Here is a 19370-nt window from a genome sequence, read left to right as displayed (position 1 = left end):
ATGAGTTACCTGAAGAAATAAATGAAATGGAAATAATTGAAATATTTAGAATTAATTTGAAAAAATACACTATTGAGAAATTTTGATAAAAAAATTGTCATATTAGTTCTAAAGATGTTATGAACTAACTTAATAAATCAGAAATAAATATAATTCAGGGAAGGTTTTTTGAAGCATAGGAGTTATTATTAATAACAATTATTTTTTATACTTACGCACCCACACACACGCACATTCTCCTTCATTTATTCCCACACGCACATAGACCCTCTCCCTTATTCATTCAAGCATACACACATTCACCTACACATGAATACAAACGTCACACACATACAATTACGCAAGCTCTTTTCTTATATATTATGTGTAATTAGATTTACAGTGGATTATTTTAATTGGCTCTAGTATTAATATTTTTCTGATTATTTTGTTTATGTAATAGCTGTAAAAATCCCAAATAAAATGAAAATATTGTTAACAGAATATACAGAAGAAAAATGATCAGCAAAAAGATCTGGAATGTCTTGACTGCTAGTAATGTGTATAGCATTAGAACACATACTGGAAGGAATGTCACTTTCAGAACGTTTTTTTGCGACAAATTGCCAGAGCTCTTTGGGATTATGGGTTAGTTTTAATTTCGTATTTTTAATTTACGTCTTGTAATTTTAACCACATTCGATTTTACACTATTCTCCTAGGTGAGAAAATTGACGATAGTGTAATAAATTAGCTGTCTCTTTCTAAAGCTTTTTAATTCTTTTTTGTTGAAAATCAATTGTTTCAGTTCATCATTGAACCAATGGGGGAATTTAGGTTTGAAAAACTTCCCTTTTGGGATAAACAGATCAATGGCTTGAGAAAAAAATTCATTAAATGGTGGTAATATCTTAATTCCTAAATTAAAAACAACTACTGCACAACATCATTATACTTACAGAGGAAAATTTTGTTGTGATGAAATGAACAAAGATAATAAAAAGTACAGTCAGGAGAACAATATATTTAAGAAAGAAAAAAAAAACACATCTTTAATTCTTCTTTATGTAAGACTGATTGAAAACAACGTTAATATCTTTTTTGTAATTTATTTATGTAATTCTAAAAATATTGATTAAAATAAAATAATCTATTGTAAGACGTCACTCCCCATTATGTACCTACACGAGAATTGTTTATTTCTTTTACGTAATGGGGAACGTTAATGTAAATATATGTGATTAATGTAAAAAATTGTATTTAGTTGTAATATTGTATTTTAATTTCTTATTAATAAATAAAAAAAAAAATAATTTAATGACAGCTTCATTAATATTCATGTTACTAAAAAGAGAGGTCCAGTCAATCTGAGAGAGAAATTCTTTAATTCCTGGATAGCCTCCTTTATCAAATTTATGGTGATAAGCGGTAATGGGTGGTGATTGATGAATATTAAATGAACTTGACATTATTTGTGTCGATAGTGGTGGGTGATAGTTGTCAATTGGTAAAAAATGGTTAATAGATGTTTGAACAAGGGTATTCTGTCTACGGCTAAAGATAAGGTCAAAACAACTTTCGATACAATTAGTGACTGCTTTTAACTGGAACATGTTTGTCAATGCAAAAAAATGCAATTATGGCAGCTAGCGAGGATAGAGAGATAGCTTTATGCGAAAAGTGTATATATATTTTATTTATATGGCAAAAGCTTGGACGACCTATCAGCAGTATGATACCTATCAGCAGTATATCATAGCGACCCTATCAGCAGTATGACTGTTCAAAGGTCAGAGCATAATTTGTGTCCACAAGTGAAAGAATAACCTCGGATCCAATGTTTAAGATAAAAGATAAATATAAAATAATTGAGAGCATTAAGAATCAACAATGCATTGGTTTAGCACAATATTCATTTTGAGTAATTTCACAGAAAGAACTTTCTCTCCAGTGTGATTTAATGAATGGAGAATTAAATTTCCTTCTTTGGAAAACACTATACCACAATCTGAGTACGATAATGATTTCTATCTGGTATGGGTTAACAGGTGTCGTTTTAAAGAGCCTTTCTGGGAAAATTTTAATTGGCACTCTGAGCATGAGAATGGTTTCTCACCGGTATGGACTAACATGTGTCTTTTTAAGTAACTTTTCTGGGAATATTTAAATTGGCACTCGGGACAGGAGAATGGTTTCTCACCGGTATGTGTTAACATGTGGATATTTAAAGAACCTTTATGAGAAAATTTACGTTGGCATTCTGAACATGAGAATGGTTTCTCGCCAGTGTGAACCACCAGCATGTGTCTTTTGACATAATATTTCTGGGAAAACTTGTGTTCGCAGATTGGGCACGAGAACAATTTCTCGCTGGTATGAATTAACAAATGTTTTTTCATAGTACTTTTTTGTGAAAATTTTTTTTGGCACTCTGGACATGAGAATGGTTTTTCACGGATATGAGTTAACATGTGTCGTTTCAAGCTGCCTTCCTGAATAAATTTAAATTGGCACTTTGAGCATGAGAACGGTTTCCCATCGATATGCGTTAAGACGTGTTTTTTAAAGTTTCCTATGCGAGAGCATTTATATTGGCACTCGGAGCATGAGAACGGTTTCCCATCGATATGAATTAAGACATGTTCTTTTAAATTTCCTATGCGAGAGCATTTATATTGGCACTCGGAGCATGAGAATGGTTTCTCACCGATATGAGTTGAAGCGTGTGATTTCAGATAACTTTTTTGTGAACATTTAAATTGGCACTTTGAGCATGAGAATGTTTTCTCATCGGTATGAGTTAACATGTGTTTTTTCAAATAATATCTCCACGAACACTTAAATGGACACTTTGAACATGAGAATGGTTCCTTGCCGGCATGATTTGATAACATATGTGAATTTAGCCTATACCTCCGTGAACTTTTAAATTGGCACTCTGAGCACGAGAATGACTTCACTTCAGTATGAGTTAATAAGTGTCGTTTCAAAGAAGCTTTCAGAGAGCATTCAAATTGGCAATATGAGCATGAGAATGGTTTCTCGAGTGTATGAGTTAACATGTATGATTTTGAAGTGCACTCTGGAGAGGCGAAATATTTTTGGCTCGCTTGAAGTTTACCTGAAACGAAAACAATTTATTTATTCATTTACTTAACAAATAAAGTCAGCATTACTTTACGAATTGTTCAACCAGTGACGCAATGCAGATTGTAAATATAAGGTAAAGTATAAACATAAAACATAGATTATTTAAATAAACTCTTTTTAATTTTTTCAAAGATGGTAAACGGTAACTTTCATATGTGAAGCTATACTTTTGTACCTATACTACGGAATTTTTTTCTAGTTTTTGTGAATATATATATAAAATGTTTTATGGGTTTTATTTTTAATTCCTTTTTAACTTCTTTTTAAAATATTTAAAAAAATATTTATTTAGTTCTATAATAAACGTAGTCTAATTTATATTTACAAAACCATATTTATATCTATACTTATTCTAACATTATTTATCACTATTGTAAACTTACTATCCTAATTTATAATATTGAAACTGTATTAACTTATGTATATTCACCATTTACAGTATATATAACCTGGTATTTTTTACAAATTTACTCTTTCCATTTAATTTTGAAAAAATTAGCATTTTTAAAAAAAAATATGTTTTTTTATGCACTGAGTTGTTTTCTCATTAGATGGGCAAAGTAGCGTAAAAAATGACTACCCTGACAACACTAATGAAATGTCCGTTATGATTTTTTCGACAATCTGACAGATGGAAAAATAATTCAATTTTTAAGTAATGTATCTGCTACTAACACATTACTTTGCTAATTACACATGAAATGTGATCCCATTCAGTTTCTTTAAGATCCTTGCAGTATTTCTACGCTTTAAAAGGACACAACACGGGATAGTTGAATTTCGATCTGGAGTTGCGTATTGAGCGACGTCTACAAAGAAACTAATAGGTCAAAACGTAGAACTACTAATTTATGAGTAGTTTAGTCGCCTTCTGTTTGATGCTCGTATGCGGTTTCTGGACTATTCTTAATTCTATGATTGGCAGTCATATAGGTACGTCTCAACTAATGACCACGTGCTCATTAAGCCGCTGTGACGTCCACATACTTCCATTGATGTAGAATTTTTAGTACACGGCATAAATGATACATTCCAGAGAATAAAATATGAAAGGAAGTATTACTTACTCGAGGCAATTTCATTTTTACGCGAAGTATCCAAACATTCTTGTTTAATGTCAGGATAGTCAATATCCATCTCTGTGAATATAATTATATCACTGGTTATCCGAGGCTGGTCAGTACTGGTCCCCGGTTCAGCGTACACGGTAGCAACGCCTGGCTCCTCGCTTACATAGGGAGATGGAGCCGCTTCGCCAGTATGGAGAAAATCTCCTTGTACATCGCCAGCCTGCGGTTCAGCTTTAATATTCACTGAAGCAATTTCCATATTTTTCAATCAAGAACAGATACAAAGTAAATCTTTGATTAATCCTGGAAATTATATAATCCATTATTAACTTATAAATTATGGATGGTTTATATAAAAAGGCTGATCCGGTTACAATAGATACGTGAAATGGAAACACTTATATTTAAATGATGAGTTTAAGTGAAGCTGCGTGTTCATGAATGTTGCCAAACGCTGTCATGTTGACTCGAACATACCAAGTCATTCCAAACTACTATAAAACATTAGGAAATTCACCCAAACGTGTTTCTTTGTTGGTGAGGATTATTCCACCGTCTGCGTATTATATTATAGGTACACTTAATTAGGGATTAACTTAATAAGATTGAGTTCGTTACGTATATCAGACGCTGTCAAACACGAAGTGGCGGCCATTGCAATTTGCTAAATGTTAGGAGGAATGTTGCCAGTCTTAGAACCTTTAGACGTACTTAGAGTGTGACGTGCTTTTATAGTTCACATCTGAAATCTTTGAACAAAAAATCTTTTAATAATGTTTGTATAATATTTACAGGACCTTAGAGGTGAAGGTCAGTGTTATTCAAGCTCCTGACGTCATTGCGACCTGTTAAGATCTATTGTAACGGGTCCCCGTGAATTTACAGGACCTACTGAGTACTTTATTTTATGTTTTGTTCTTAATACGATTAGTATTTTTTTATATTTTAGTCATAATGATTCTACGAATAAAATTTTTTCAAATATTTTGGATGAGAGTAGATGTTGCACGAAAAATTTAAAAATCTTCCTGTTATATATATACCATCGATGATTCGTTATATTGAAGAAAAATAACTAGAGAATTTTGTGCTTCATGCCTCATTTTATCGGCCCTACTGGTTTCGGTCACCTAAAAGTATCGTCCTTTTGGGCCTCACTTCATTTGTTGTTTTTCGCAGTTTACATATTTATATTCGATATATTAAATAAAATTTCTGACTTTGAACTTTTTCTAAATGTGAGTCTGATTTTTATTTTTTCTCTGGTATTGTAAAAAAGTTCATGTTAGTTTTAAAAATGAAAAATCCAAAATCCATTTTTTTTTAAATTAATAATATTCTACATAAACATCATCGTATTTTCATAAATTCTTTGCTCATCTGTTAATTATTTTCATTTATTAAACATAAAATTTATATTTAAATTTATTTCCACAGAGAGGAAAAACATATTTAAGAAGGGAATATGAAAGTCTAGGCATTTAAAGGGCTTATGACCTGTCATTGGCTGGTTTACCCACGTGATAAAGGTTTCAGCTCTTTTACTTCACAAAAGTCAACAGATGGAAGAGTTGAGGAATTGTGGATGTTCAAACATGGGCAGAATGGTGAATTTTACACAGTGTATAAAGTGGCCACTTAAACCAGCCAATGACAGGTCAAAAGCCCTGTAAATGCCTTGACTTCCATATTCCATTCTCAAAAATGTTTTCTTTATCTGTTGAAATAAATTTAAATATGAAAAACTCCCGACCGGTTTCAAAGCAATGAGGCAATCCATTTTACTTCTACCTAGCTCCACTATTTATTTTTTATAGCATTTTTGATCATTTTTTCGTTACTAATTGTTTTAATAAATAGTGGAAGTAGGTTTTCGATTTTAATTGAATAATCCTCAAAATCCCTTTATCTGAAAGTTGTATTAGTTTATATTTGTTTAAGTTGTTTTTGTGTTGAGGATCTTGTAATTATAAACGTATTTGACAAATCATCAGAAAAGCAACAATGAAAAGAAGCTATATTTCATAAATTAATTATTGTTTAAAATTTAAAAAGTTCAAAAAATAAATGTACCCACATTTCATTCTATTATGAAAGCACGTCACACGCTAAGTAAGGCATTTTGACTGGCAACATTATCGGTAGTATTTTGCAATGGCCGCCAATTTCTAAAGCACGGATCAATAGTGCAAGTCTGACAGTGTCTGGTTTGTGTAGCAAAATCATCCTTAGTTGAGTGAACCTGTAACATAATACACAGGCGGTGGAATATTTTCCCAACTAAAAGCAACTTTGGGTAAATTTCCTAATGTTTTATAATTCTGCGGAAGATTACACAAAAAGCAACGACTTAGGGTAACCTCGGGACTTGGACTCGCCAATACATGCTAAGATTTTTTTGTGGTCTTGTTTTCATAGTTTTAACTATCGAAATAAAGAAGATTGAAAAGTTAATCAACTGAAATGTTATGGCTATTGTATTGAAAGTGTCGATTACAGAAAAATACATCTAAGACCATAAAATTAAAAATAGTCCAAAAGGAGCCTAGAATCATATTTGAATACATCGGGCTGTGTCCAATAACCCCCCCACTATGCTCCACTTTCGCCGCGCGCATTCGTGATGTCGCCGCGTAATGTTGCTTGATGGGAAAAAATATAAACATAACACAAATGTAAGGGGAAAAAAGCAATCTGTTGATTTTTCTAAAACTTTATTGTGCACGCGAAAATATTGACTGACACAACAGAGTAGATAAGTAAAGGGTCATTTAAAAAGAGTAACTGAATTAATGAACTTAGACATTTTATTTTACATATAACGGATATTTTTGTTTCATGTTAAATGATATTTGATGTTTTAAAGATAATGTCGGTCAAATGTCCACCACAGAATTGTTTAATCCGAGGTTCAATTTTCATTAGTTCTCTCATTAGATGAGCAAAGCAGGGTAAATAAATTTACTACCCTGGCAACACTAACGAAATTTTCATTTTGTTTCTTCGACAATCTGACGGGTGGAAAAATAATTCAATTTTTAGTAATGCATTTGCTACATACATATTCATTTGATAATTACACATGAAATGTGAATCTATCCTGTTTCTTTAAGATCCTAGCAGTATTTCTACACTTTAAAAGGACACAGCACGGCATAGTTGAATTCAAATTAGGAGTTGCATACTGAGCGACGTCTACAAAGAAACTAATCGGTCAAAACGTAAACCTACTCATTTATGAGTAGTTTAGTCGTCTTCTGTTTGATGTGTGTGTGCGCTTTCTGAATTATTCTTAATTCTATGCAATAGGCATTAAATTTCAGCTGTCTGTTGATGAGATTTCCAATCTTCTTTTATTAGATGGTTGAACAATAAAAAAAAATCTGTCATGTATATGCGTGCTCAAGTACCTACCGAAGTTACGCCCAAATCTATTTCGAATTTACAGCGAATAAAAATATATTATAAAATTTTGAATAGTAAATAATAATTTACATAGTTTCCAGGATTGATTAAAGATTACCTTTGTATCTATTCTCGAAAGAAAAATATGGAAATCGCTTCAGCGAATATTAAGTCTGAACCGGAGACTAGCGATGTAAAAGGAGATATTCTCCATACTGGGAAAGGGGTGCCATGTCCCTATGTAAGCGAGGAGCCAGGTGTCGCTACCGTGAAGGCTGAACCGGGGACCAGTACTGACCAGCCTAGGATAATCAGTGATATAACTATATTTACGGAGATAGATATTGACTATCCTGACATTAAACAAGAATGTTCGAATTCCTCTCGTAACAATGAAATGACTTCAAGTAAGTAATAATTTCTTTTGTACCATCTGTTCTAAGATTACGTCTATAGACTATTGATTATCATAGAGGTTTTGAAATTCTTGCTGAGCTGTGATGTCACACTAGTACACTTACGATACCTACAAGACTTGATATATATCTGTTATTTTTTTAAATGATCAAGTTGTACTTTTTTCAAAATATTAAAGTTAGTATATGACCTTCCCTGTCTAACAGCAAATAGATATTTTTTTAAACAAACTAAGCAATTAGTTATTACTAAACTCTTTCAACTAGAATCATTAAAATTTATCCATAAATTTGCCACTAAAGTAATGAGGAATTCCAGACCAACCCGGAATTCAATTTTAAAAATGTTTTCATGTACACGTGAATATTTAAAAATTTTGGAGTAGGATGAAATATCTCAAAAACGCACGCAAAAATAAATAAAAAATGTAAAAAATAGTATTCATTTTAGAATCGTAAATAATGACGTCACTCCTTATATCTACGTGTAGTATTTCCGGTTTCCGCTTTAAAGCCCCCGCACTTTGTAAGGAACGCTTTGACCATAAAAAAATAGTATAATTTGTCTATTCAACCAGAGATTATGTCAACTGTCTAGGTCTCTCTAAATCGAAACGTTCGTAAAAATAACCATAACATAGAAATGAGCAAATTACGATCAACTAAATGAAGTAATCAAAGCAATATTCCATAGATTCTTGTCAGGTCCGTGAAAGTAAGAACGCCAACCGTTTCATGACGTCACTACTGAAAAGTGACACACTGATTACAGTCATTTGGCGCGGTATTTGATAAATGTAACTTTAAAAAATCATATCTTTGTAAATAACGCACAAAAAAAAATTACTTAGTTAAATAGTACACTAATAGAAAAAAAATAGAAAACAGTGGAATTCCTCATTGTAAACAAAGAACTAAAACTTGTAAAAAATTGTAGTAAGCATGGACATGATACAAAAATATCAGAAAAATATCATAAGCAACTTTCTAAAACAAGTCATGGACAGTCGAGACTAATAAACCAGAGACTGGAATGTTACAATAAACTACCAGACAAAACTAAACAAAAGACTCGACAAACTTTTCAAAAGATATTAAAAATATTATTTTGAACAACAAGAGTATAAATAAAAAATATATAAATCATTTTCACAAAATGAATGTAATAATCCATAAGGGTTAATAAATGAATTTTCAAATAATAATTTATAAAAAATTATAATAATCTTCAAAGGAACATTTTCACCCCGGATTTCGAAAGTAAATTTTGTATAACTTTGCTGATTTTAATACAACAATATTCATCCTTGTGACGCAAAGAATTAGTGTCCGCCAAAACATCAATATATCTGTTTAAAAGAGAGCACGACGATACAACTCATAACAAGGAAGACAGAGACGCTGTTCTGTGGCCAGTGTTTGTGTGAAACAGATTCATTGGTTTGAAAAAAAACATATTTTCATTCGAATATTAATTGTTTTAAGCGTTGTTAAACACACATGAACAAATATTTTCCAATGGAAAGTTTCACACTTAAAGTATTTATCCGAAAATCTTTTCATGATGCAAGCCATTTTGGTTTAAATTATATACGTCACACCTGGCTGACGGTCGAAGAACGGCTTAATACGCGTTGGGCATGACTGAGCGTTTGGATATGAGTTAAGTGTCATCATTTTTGAGGGTTCAAAGCATCTTTATGTGCAATGATATGTCGATCGATTTTACAATTCATTCGTCTTTTTTTTTTAATAGTGCTCGTTTTATCTCAGAAAAACTTCAACTATTTATTACGATAACTTAATTCGTTTTTTTCTTGTTTTTGTTTCAGGTTTACAAGCAAGCCAAAAATATTTCACCTGTTCAAAGTGCCAATATAAATGTTCTAAAAAAGGTAATTTAAAATCGCACATGTTAGGTCATTTCCGAAAGAAACCATTCTCGTGCTCAGAGTGCCAACTGAAATTTTCATTAAAAAGTCATTTAAAACCACACATGCTAACTCATACTGGTGAAAAACCCTTCTCATGCTTAGATTGCCAGTTCAAAAGTTCTCACAAAAGTAATTTGAAATCACACATGTTGACTCATACCGGTGAAAAACCCTTCTCATGCGTAGAGTGCCAATTTAAGTGTTCTTACAAAAGTCATTTAAAATTACACATGCTAAGTCATACTGGTGAGAAACCATTCTCATGCTCAGAGTGCCAGTTTAAATGTTCACAAAAGGGTTATTTGAAATCACACGTGTTAATTCATACTGGAGAAAAACCATTCTCGTGCTCAGATTGCCAGTTTAAATGTTCCCAGAAAGGTGGTCTTAAATCACACATATTAACTCATACCGGTGAGAAACCATTCTCATGCTTAGAGTGTCAATTTAAATGTACTTTGAAGAGTACTTTAAAACGACACATGTCAACTCATACCGGCGAGAAACCATTCTCATGCTCAGAGTGCCAATTTAAATGTTCACAAAAGAGTTATTTTAAATTACACATGTTAACTCATAACGGTGAGAAACTGTTCTCATGCTCAGAGTGCCAATTCAAAGCTTCACTGAAACACAATTTAAAATCACACATGTTAACGCATACCAGTGAGAAACCATTCTCATGCTTAGAGTGTCAGTTTAAATGTTCTCATAAAAGTCATTTGAAATTACATATGTTAAGTCATACCGGTCAGAAACCATTCTCATGCTTAGAGTGTAAATTTAAATGTTATCAGAAAAGTAATCTGAAATCGCACATGTTTATTCATGCTGGAGACAAACCATTCTCGTGTTCAGATTGCCAGTTTAAATCTTCTCATAAAGGTAGGCTTAAATCACACATGTTAACTCATACCGGTGAGAAACCATTTTCATGCTTAGAGTGTAAATTTAAATGTTCACGGAAAGATGCGTTGAAATCACACATGTTTACCCATACTGGAAAGAAACTTTTCATCAAAACATAATAAAAGACTTTTACAAAATATGTTAAAAATAGTATTATTTACAGTAGAATGTGAATTTCAAAAGTGAAAAATTTTTGATAAATGTACAAACGGGTTACATATCCGTAATGGTTTATCAATGAAAAATGTATATTTAAAAAAATATAAATATAAAAGAGCTGAAACCTTTATTTATGCCGGTGAGATTCGTGTGATTGAATTATTTACCTACATACTAGACTAGGCAGCGCCTGAAAATGTTATTTTTTCAATTTATATACTTCTTCATGGACCAGGTGAATCTATCAACAATATTATCGCATACATAAAGGTTTTAGCTCTTTAACTTCACAAACATCAACAGATGAAAGAATTGAAGGAATATAAATGTTCGAATATGGGCAGAATGGTGAATGTTACACAGTGTGTAAAGTGGCCACTTTTTTTTTATTTTTTTTTTATTAAGTTTTATTCATTTTAACAAGTAAATAACATACAAAATTGTATTTTTGTTCCCGCAAAGCCGAAGCTTGTCTGCGGGTTACATTACATTTTTTTTTAAAATTTATAAGTAAGTACATAGTTTAATAATAATTAAAGAATAAGATATATTTAAACACTTAAGTTTCACTTGCTGTTTAATAATTTTTTGACTATTTTTTAAACGAAATTAGGTTTTTTTCTTCACGATTTTTGGCTGGTATTAAATTGTACAGTTTTGGTACTACACTACCCATTGTTCTGTCACCATAGTAGTTTTTTTGTCGTGGTACCATCAGCTGCTGTGCCGATACTTGTCGGGTCATGATCTGGTGGTTTATTTTGGATTTGAAATTGCAATCGAGGAAGTGATCTGTCATTATCTTATATTGACACTGTTTGTTAATTGGCAAAACGTTAACAAAATCAAATAATATTTTATTGTTGTCTTTTGCCTCATTCTTTATTTTTACAGGTACGATAATTTTTAAAATTTGTACCTGTAAGCTCAAGACTCTATCCGTATAAGATTTAAAACTTAATCCCCATATTCTTAATCCATATTGAATAATTGGGTCAACTAGCCCCAAGTAAACTAGTCTCAGCACTGGGTATGGTATGTATGGTTTTAAATGGTACATGTTAAGTAAGCAAACTCTTAGCTTATTGCAAACTGTTTTTATCTGTTCTTCCCAATTAAAAGTGGAATCTATAATAATACCTAAATACTTATAATTTGATACGTGATCTATTTTTGTGCATTTGCAGTCTTGCAGATTGATATGCACCAGCCGCCAATGCCGCCAGCCGAAACCAGCCAATGACAGGTCATAAGCCCTGTAGATGCCTAGACTTCTATATTACCTTTTCTGAAATGTTCTTCATCTCTCTTGTAGTATGTTAATGTTATCAGCTCCCCAGGGAGTTGAATCCAGTCCTTGTCTACAATAATTTGGACAAACTTTAAATATTTTTGACAAATTTATATATGGAAAATTATTATAAAGAAAAGGAGAAGACACAATGGTATACGGAAGACTCGGTGGAAGTGGAAGCGGGAGAGAGGTGTTTATAATTGAATTTAATTCAGTGATCGTTTGAAAGAAGACAACTTGTTATCAAAGAAACCAAGACTTGGATGTTGTTTGTTGACAGACTTAAGAATTCTGGACATAAGGGAATGAAAACCATAGTTACTTTTATGGTAATCGGTATGAAAAGGTAGTTTTGTCTGAGGTTTCTAGTTGGGATATTTATACAAATATATACAAAAACAGCCCTTATTTTTTAATTTTACAAAGGTTACTCTCATAAATTTTTAGTTTTCTCCTAAAAGACATGTATTTTTTAATAAAATTGATTAAACTTACTAATCTCCGTAGCTAAATAAAACGTGACAATTCGCGTAATCAATTTCACTTTTAAAAACAAAAAGCAATATTAGGCATTCCAATAACAAATAATACATTAATGTTATTTTGACGCATTGTAAAAAAGAAACTTTTAAAATGTGAATTATAAAAGCACATCACACTCTAAATACGTACTCAAGCCTTTAGACTGGCAACATTTCCACGGTATTTCGCAATGGCCGCCATTTCGTATCTGACTGTGCCGAGTGTATGTAGTGAACTTAATCTCTAGTTAAGTGTACTGATAATATAATACACGGGCGGTGGAATGATCACCACCAACAAAGAAGCGACTTTGGGTAAATTTCCTTATGTTTTATAGTAGAATTATATTCGCTTTGCTTCTAGTATTACTCGGTATCTAATAAGACGTGCGAGTTGAAGTCAACATGACAGACAGGTCTACATAACATAAACAAGTCCGTTGCAAAAAATACAAACAGGTAGTTTCATTTCTTATTATGGCAATTTATTCATTTATTTATTATCATTATATTACATACACAAAATTATAATTTGTGTAAAGTTGCTTTGTCTGTCTAACTAGAGTTATTTTCCCCGTTCTAAGACAGCCAATAAAATATAAAAAACAGTAATCAATTATAAAATCAGTTATAAAGATACAGGACAAAATGAAAAACAAAGTAATAAACGGAGTAAAAACATGGTAAAAAATGTAGTAAAAACATAGTAAAATGTAATAAAAACATAGTAAAAATGTACTAAAAACATAATAAAATGTTAAAATGTAGTAAAAAAACGTAGCAAAAAAATATAATAAAAACAAAGTAATAAATGCAGTGAAAACATAGTAAAATCCATTAAAATATATAAATTTGTCTATAAAAATCTTTTGAAACTCAGGAAAATGCGAAATAAAAACAGAACACATAGTAAGAAACATATTTAAAGTCATAATAAAAAAATGAATATATGTTGTATAGCAAAAAGCATATTTAAAGAAAGAAAAAAAAAACATAGCAAAATACTTAGTAGAAAGAGAAAAAAAAAACAACACATTAAAAAATAAAGTAAAAGATGTGATAAAAAAATAAATCAAAAATACATAGTTAAAACAAATTAAAAAGTCAAATTATGAGTTTACTTTTATTTCTGTTGTTATTAACTGATTTTTTTACAAAAAATATTCAAGTCTTCATTTTACAATAAGACATAATATGAATACCTGTCACAGAACATAAATTCTATCTAATAAATATTGGTCTACGTGTCGTCAGTTATTCAGCTTGTACCAATTTCCAAATACACCCTTTTAAATACAATCTGAGCTTTATTTTGATTTGATCTTCAAATCGAGTAATTATTATTTATTTTATTTCATTTCCAGGGAATCATTTTAACGTTAAAAGGGTATTGTGTTTCACAAAGCAGAATTATGGAACTCGATTCAGTGAGTGTGAAGGCTGAACCGGGGATTGGCGATGTAAATAAAGATATCTTACATACTGGGGCGTCGAGTCCGTACAGAAGCGAGGAGCCAGGTGTTGCTACCTTGAAGGCTGAACTGAGGACCGGTACTGACCCGCCCAGGATAACCAGTGATATAATTATCTACTCAGAGATGAACATTGACTATCCTGACATCAAACAAGAATGTTTGAATTCCTCCCAAAAAAATGAAATCGCCTCAAGTAAGTAATGCTTCCTTTCACATTGTCTGCCCTGAGATTACGTCTGTGGACTATGGATGATGGTACGCAGAGGACTTAGCCTCAAATTCCATAATTTTTGACTTATAAATAAGGTGGCAACAGAGTTGTATTATTCATGCCGTGTATCGAAAATATTACAAAAATGGTGGAGTTTTGTCAGCCGTGCTATTTTAAGCTTTCCCTTACTGTCCTATAAACACCCGCGCGTTACGGTGCTGTGTAGTCACTACACATAAAAAATAAAGGATTCAAAAAGGGAAAAATTGAATATTTATAGGGAATGGCTTTAATTAACCATAATTTAATTCAAAGACGATAATATTTCAAATCCAACTGCTGAAAACATTTTTAAAAAAACCATTAGGTATCACTAACGACTCGGGCAAAACGTGCAACCGGGCCAACTTCCCGAGAGCTACTAAGTAGCTATATAGTACTGGACTACGTGACTGACTGAGAGTATACTTTTGATGATATTTGTAATTTATCCCCGATTTTCGATAAAATGCTTTTTTTGTGCCTAATAAGTACTTATTATTTGATAAAAAAATAATTTCAGTCGATACGTAAATGTGTAATGGAGGAGTATTGAAAATCTCAACCCAATATTGATTATATTTATAAAGATATCATAGTAATTAGACGCAATGTGTACTGGCTACACATCACCGGGCACTGGGGAGGGAGGGTTCACGAAGTTTTTACGAGGCTACGTCATTTTGCAAAAACGTTGGAGATGAGACAAATCGATCAACGTAAATCGATCAAATAAAAATAATTAATATGTTGTTATTCATGAAAAAAAGTATGTAATGTCCTTATTTTTTAGTAAATAATTGTCTTAAACACACTATAATGGGCTTGTTTTTGCGTTTTAATATCAATATTCGGAAACAGAGTCTCATGTTTGCATGAAAAAACTGATAAAATCGATTTAATCGGTACATGATCAGTGATCAATAATTTCCTATCACTAGTGACATTAGTTTGACAGCTGTCATTTTGATCAAGCTATATTTTAAGGACTTCAAATACTCCTTAGTGCGTCGTGCTGTTTTTATTGTCTGCTACGAACCTGTTTTTATTGTCCGCTACGAACCTGATTCTATAATGTAAGTATTGATTGTTTTACTAACAGCTTTTCATAGGTAAAAATTACCAACATCTAGAATCTGAATTCAATGTAATATTTAGTAAAATCACATTTTATACAGCTGCATTTTGGAGTTTGTTTTAATAATGGCATCATACGTCACATCCGCTACGCAACGTGTTGTATTAGTGAAACGCCAAATGGGACGTAGTGGATTTATTAGGCATGGCTTTCACATTGTGTACAACAAAGAAATTTTCAAAACAGTTTAATTTACTTTATTTGTAAGTAGATTTTTTTCACAGTTTAAGTTCTCGAAATGGACCCCATACACCACAAACTTCTTAAAAATAGTTAGTTTACCGTGTTTGCGATCATTGTGATGTTTGATGAAGTCGCGGGGTGGCCCGCTGTCATTCAAGTGAATATAAAAATATTTAAGCGAGTGACCGTGGATCGCCTTGCTGTCGCTTCTTGCTGAGCCGTTACCACACCATAATGTACAACTTCCATCTATCTTGGTACGGGTTTACCTACATAGATAGATGCAACAAAAAAAAATCTGATCGCACCACTTGCCCGTTAGCAGATGCACGCTCGAAATTGCTGGTTCGTGGGATGCGTTATCCTTTATTTACTTTGCTACAGAACCCTGAATACAAAGACTGCAATTCCTACCTTATTCTGGGTCCTGGCGCCTTTATTGCTGGTACTTCTGTCGCGGCAGTCAGGATCAGATCCGATCTTGTGGTCAGAAAGGAGAGGCACTTGACGAGTTACACAACACAGTGGATTGAATAGTTATTGATCGCAAAATATGAGAATATAATCAATGTAGGCAAAATGCAACATATATAAATGTGTGCACATAGATCCGATTAGGCGGCCTCCGTGGTGTAGTGGTCAAGACGCTTGACTCACAGACGGAAGGTTCCGGGTTCGATTCCCGGTGAGAACACAAAAATTAAATGTGATTTTTCTCAAGCCTGGGTGTTCTGTGATGTAATTCACCGCTGTAATTGGGCCTCCTGGCCTGTTGTGGTGCTAAAAAAAAAAATATATAAATAAATAGACAAGTAACCAATTGGAATTATACAGACAACATTGTAATCTTATAAATATTTTTTGTGTAAATACGCATTGTATTAATATTATTTTTAATATGTAAAGGTGATTTTTTTCTTAGTGCAATAAAATGAATTTTGGTAATTTATAAATATTTTCATACCCTTTTTTTGTACATAAGAAATGTCGATAGGACTATGTAGGGCAGGGATTCAAACCTATCACCATAGATTTAAAATCAATTGGGTATTGTCAGGTACTTATATTACAAAAGTTTTAGTTTTAGTTTAGTTTTTTTTTCAATACTGCCCTTTTTCAGAGGCATTTTGCAGTATTGGGCCCTAGGTTTTTTAACATGTTGGACCCTGACATATAGGCGTCTGTCAGTTACAATGTTTATAAGAAGAAGGTGAGCAAGTGGATTAGGGGTAGACCTTTTTATATCCTGTAATTATTTTCATGACTTAAAATTGTGTTGCTTTTAATTGACAAATATCTCCTTATTGTTTTTATGTATATTTTATTTTTACTTTTTATGTTTATTAATTTACATATATTTTATTTATCTTATTTTTTTTTTTTTTTTTTAAATAAAAATCTTTATTAGCATAAATAAACAATTAACAATACATTCAGTATAAAAATGAGTTCATAGCATTATATCAACTCATTAGTTAACCCAAAGAAAATGTCTTGATAATGATCCTTAAGATAAAAATAACTTTATTTAATTTACTTACATATAACTTTGAATTGTCTATCCTTACCTCTGTTTTGTATAAATACATTTAACTCTTTAATAAAGATACCAGTCTCGAAGATGTCGCGAAAGCGATGAAACCGGTCGCTGGATATTCCAAATTTGTGGATTAAAGTATCACTCGTGTTTTATTTACATAATAAATTACAATGAACTTCCATCAAGAATTTTCACTTACAAACTTAAATGTTTTTTTATTGTTTAGTTTAAATTAAAATATCTCTGTATAGGAGTACTGCCGATCCTGTCCCGATTTGCAGTTCGTATCTGCCCAGTACATGTCAATTATGTCAAGAAGCTTTTCTTTAATTTATCCTTAAATTTTCCAATAATTTATTTCTTGACGTAGATTTTGTGGTAAATTATTGAAAAGCTTCCGTCCTATGTAAGTATAATGATTTCATTAATACTAGTATTTACACGAATCTTTAATTTTCTAATTATAAATGGTAGGTATATTCTGTAGTTTATTTTCGTTCTTCAATTTTTAATCACCAATGATATATTTTCGAATTTATATTATCGGTATGTTTTCCAATTTGTATTTTTGTTCAATTTCTTTATTACTAATGTTATATTTTATAATGTGTATTTATGGTTCAATTTTTATTATTATCGGTATGTTTTCTATTTTATAATAATTATGTCTCATTTCTTTACTATTAATGCCATATTTTCTAATTTATTTTTATGATTCAATTTTTATTATTTTTACTTGCATGTTTTCTTATTTATATTTACATTGATTTTTTCGTATGTCATTATTATTCTTTGAATTTATTAAGCATCATTTAATGAAATAATAGATAAGAAAAACACATGTAAAAAATAAGGTCCTTCCTAAACACAGGAATTTCCTAGCTAGTCGGGACCTGAAACAAAGAAACTCTGTACATTTTAAAACTGTGAAAAAAATAAATAAATAAATAAAGAATCGCGAAAATTTAAGTTGTAAATTCCTCCCACTGCCCTCTTTTGAAAAACAAAAACTTCGAAAATATCGGCAGCCCGACCCCACACTAAAATGCCATAAGACATATTAGTGTGAAAGTAGCTTAAATATACTATAAATCATACAGGTATAGATTAAAGCTAGCAATTTTGATTATAGAATTCACCATGGCGTTGACGGCTGCGGAGCGATCTAAGATATATAGGGAAAAAACAAAACAAGACCCAGGAAATAAAAGACTGAAAAAACATCTTGCGCTAACTGAAAAGCAAAAAAACGCCGGAAGAAAACGATGGAGGGAACAAAAACGGAATCAAAAAGTGAAAAAAAAGACAAAGCTGGCACCAGCAGCAGCACAACAGTCAACTGTAGCAGCCAACATTTCGACACAAGTTTCGCAATCGAAACCGGTTTCTCATTCATTTCAAATCAAACACAGAAAATTGAGGATCAATTACAAGGCAGCTTTAAACAAGATTGAAGAATATAAAACAGCGCTACAAAATTTATGGAAGAAGCTTAACCGAGCGAAAAACCAGCACGAAAAGGAAATGCATTTACTACAGACAGAAAATGAGGAGCTCAAAGCCCGACAAGAAGTAATGGATGTGGCAAAGCGAGAAGTATACACGGATTGCAAGAAAGGTACTGAGAAAAGAATTATTAAAAAATTGACACTAGAAATTGGTGAAAAGATGTGTAAAAAACCCGAACGCAAATTTCTACGTTTTAAAAAGAAGCCCCCGAATAAGAACATCCTGAAAGACTTAAAAAAGTTTTATAGTCGAGATGATATTAGTAGAAGCACAGCAGGTAAACGAGAAACAAGGACTAAAAACAAAAAAACCACCATTCAGATTTTTATTTTTATATATATGAGTTTCTTAATTATTTACCTTGCTTATAATATACATATTGCTTACAAGGTTTATATTTAAAAAGTTGGATTTTACTGCAATTAAATGTCTTCAAAT

General features: G+C 31.7%; 2 protein-coding genes and 1 pseudogene across 3 annotated transcripts; 2 read left to right on the top strand and 1 right to left on the bottom strand.

Moving 5' to 3' along the window:
* Nucleotides 1–1081: 1081 nt before the first annotated feature.
* Nucleotides 1082–9325, bottom strand: LOC148274862 (uncharacterized; annotated as a pseudogene). The gene is made up of 4 exons (XR_015824183.1): nucleotides 9314–9325; nucleotides 8976–9033; nucleotides 4197–4460; nucleotides 1082–3100 (listed from the first exon to the last, which is right to left on the bottom strand). The product of XR_015824183.1 is annotated as an uncharacterized LOC148274862 (transcript).
* Nucleotides 9326–9870: 545 nt separating this feature from the next.
* LOC148274861 (uncharacterized) lies at nucleotides 9871–12265 on the top strand. Its single transcript, XM_088236531.1, has 2 exons — nucleotides 9871–10839; nucleotides 12210–12265. The coding sequence occupies exons 1-2, from the start codon at nucleotides 9933–9935 to the stop codon at nucleotides 12263–12265; spliced, it is 963 nt and encodes a 320-aa protein (XP_088092657.1). The 5' UTR covers nucleotides 9871–9932.
* A 772-nt stretch (nucleotides 12266–13037) lies between these two features.
* On the top strand, nucleotides 13038–19334 carry LOC148274860 (uncharacterized). Its single transcript, XM_088236530.1, has 3 exons — nucleotides 13038–13152; nucleotides 14202–14505; nucleotides 18556–19334. The coding sequence occupies exons 2-3, from the start codon at nucleotides 14250–14252 to the stop codon at nucleotides 19332–19334; spliced, it is 1035 nt and encodes a 344-aa protein (XP_088092656.1). The 5' UTR covers nucleotides 13038–13152; nucleotides 14202–14249.
* The last annotated feature ends 36 nt before the right edge of the window (nucleotides 19335–19370 follow it).

This window comes from Micrasema longulum, unplaced genomic scaffold (assembly GCF_059751315.1).
Source record: "Micrasema longulum isolate JH-2025_06_02 unplaced genomic scaffold, ASM5975131v1 h1tg001567l, whole genome shotgun sequence".
Taxonomy (NCBI): domain Eukaryota; kingdom Metazoa; phylum Arthropoda; class Insecta; order Trichoptera; family Brachycentridae; genus Micrasema; species Micrasema longulum.
Note: the sequence above shows the minus strand (reverse complement) of the source record. Positions and strands in the feature narration are given on the sequence as shown.

Coding starts and splice junctions, on each gene's coding strand:
- LOC148274861 (XM_088236531.1), top strand. CDS start 9,933: ATGTTAGGTCATTTCCGAAAGAAACCATTCTCGTGCTCAGAGTGCCAA. Junction 10,840..12,209: donor GTTTAAATCTTCTCATAAAG/GTAGGCTTAAAT, acceptor GTGCATTTGCAG/TCTTGCAGATTGATATGCAC.
- LOC148274860 (XM_088236530.1), top strand. CDS start 14,250: ATGGAACTCGATTCAGTGAGTGTGAAGGCTGAACCGGGGATTGGCGAT. Junction 14,506..18,555: donor AAAAAATGAAATCGCCTCAA/GTAAGTAATGCT, acceptor TTTTGATTATAG/AATTCACCATGGCGTTGACG.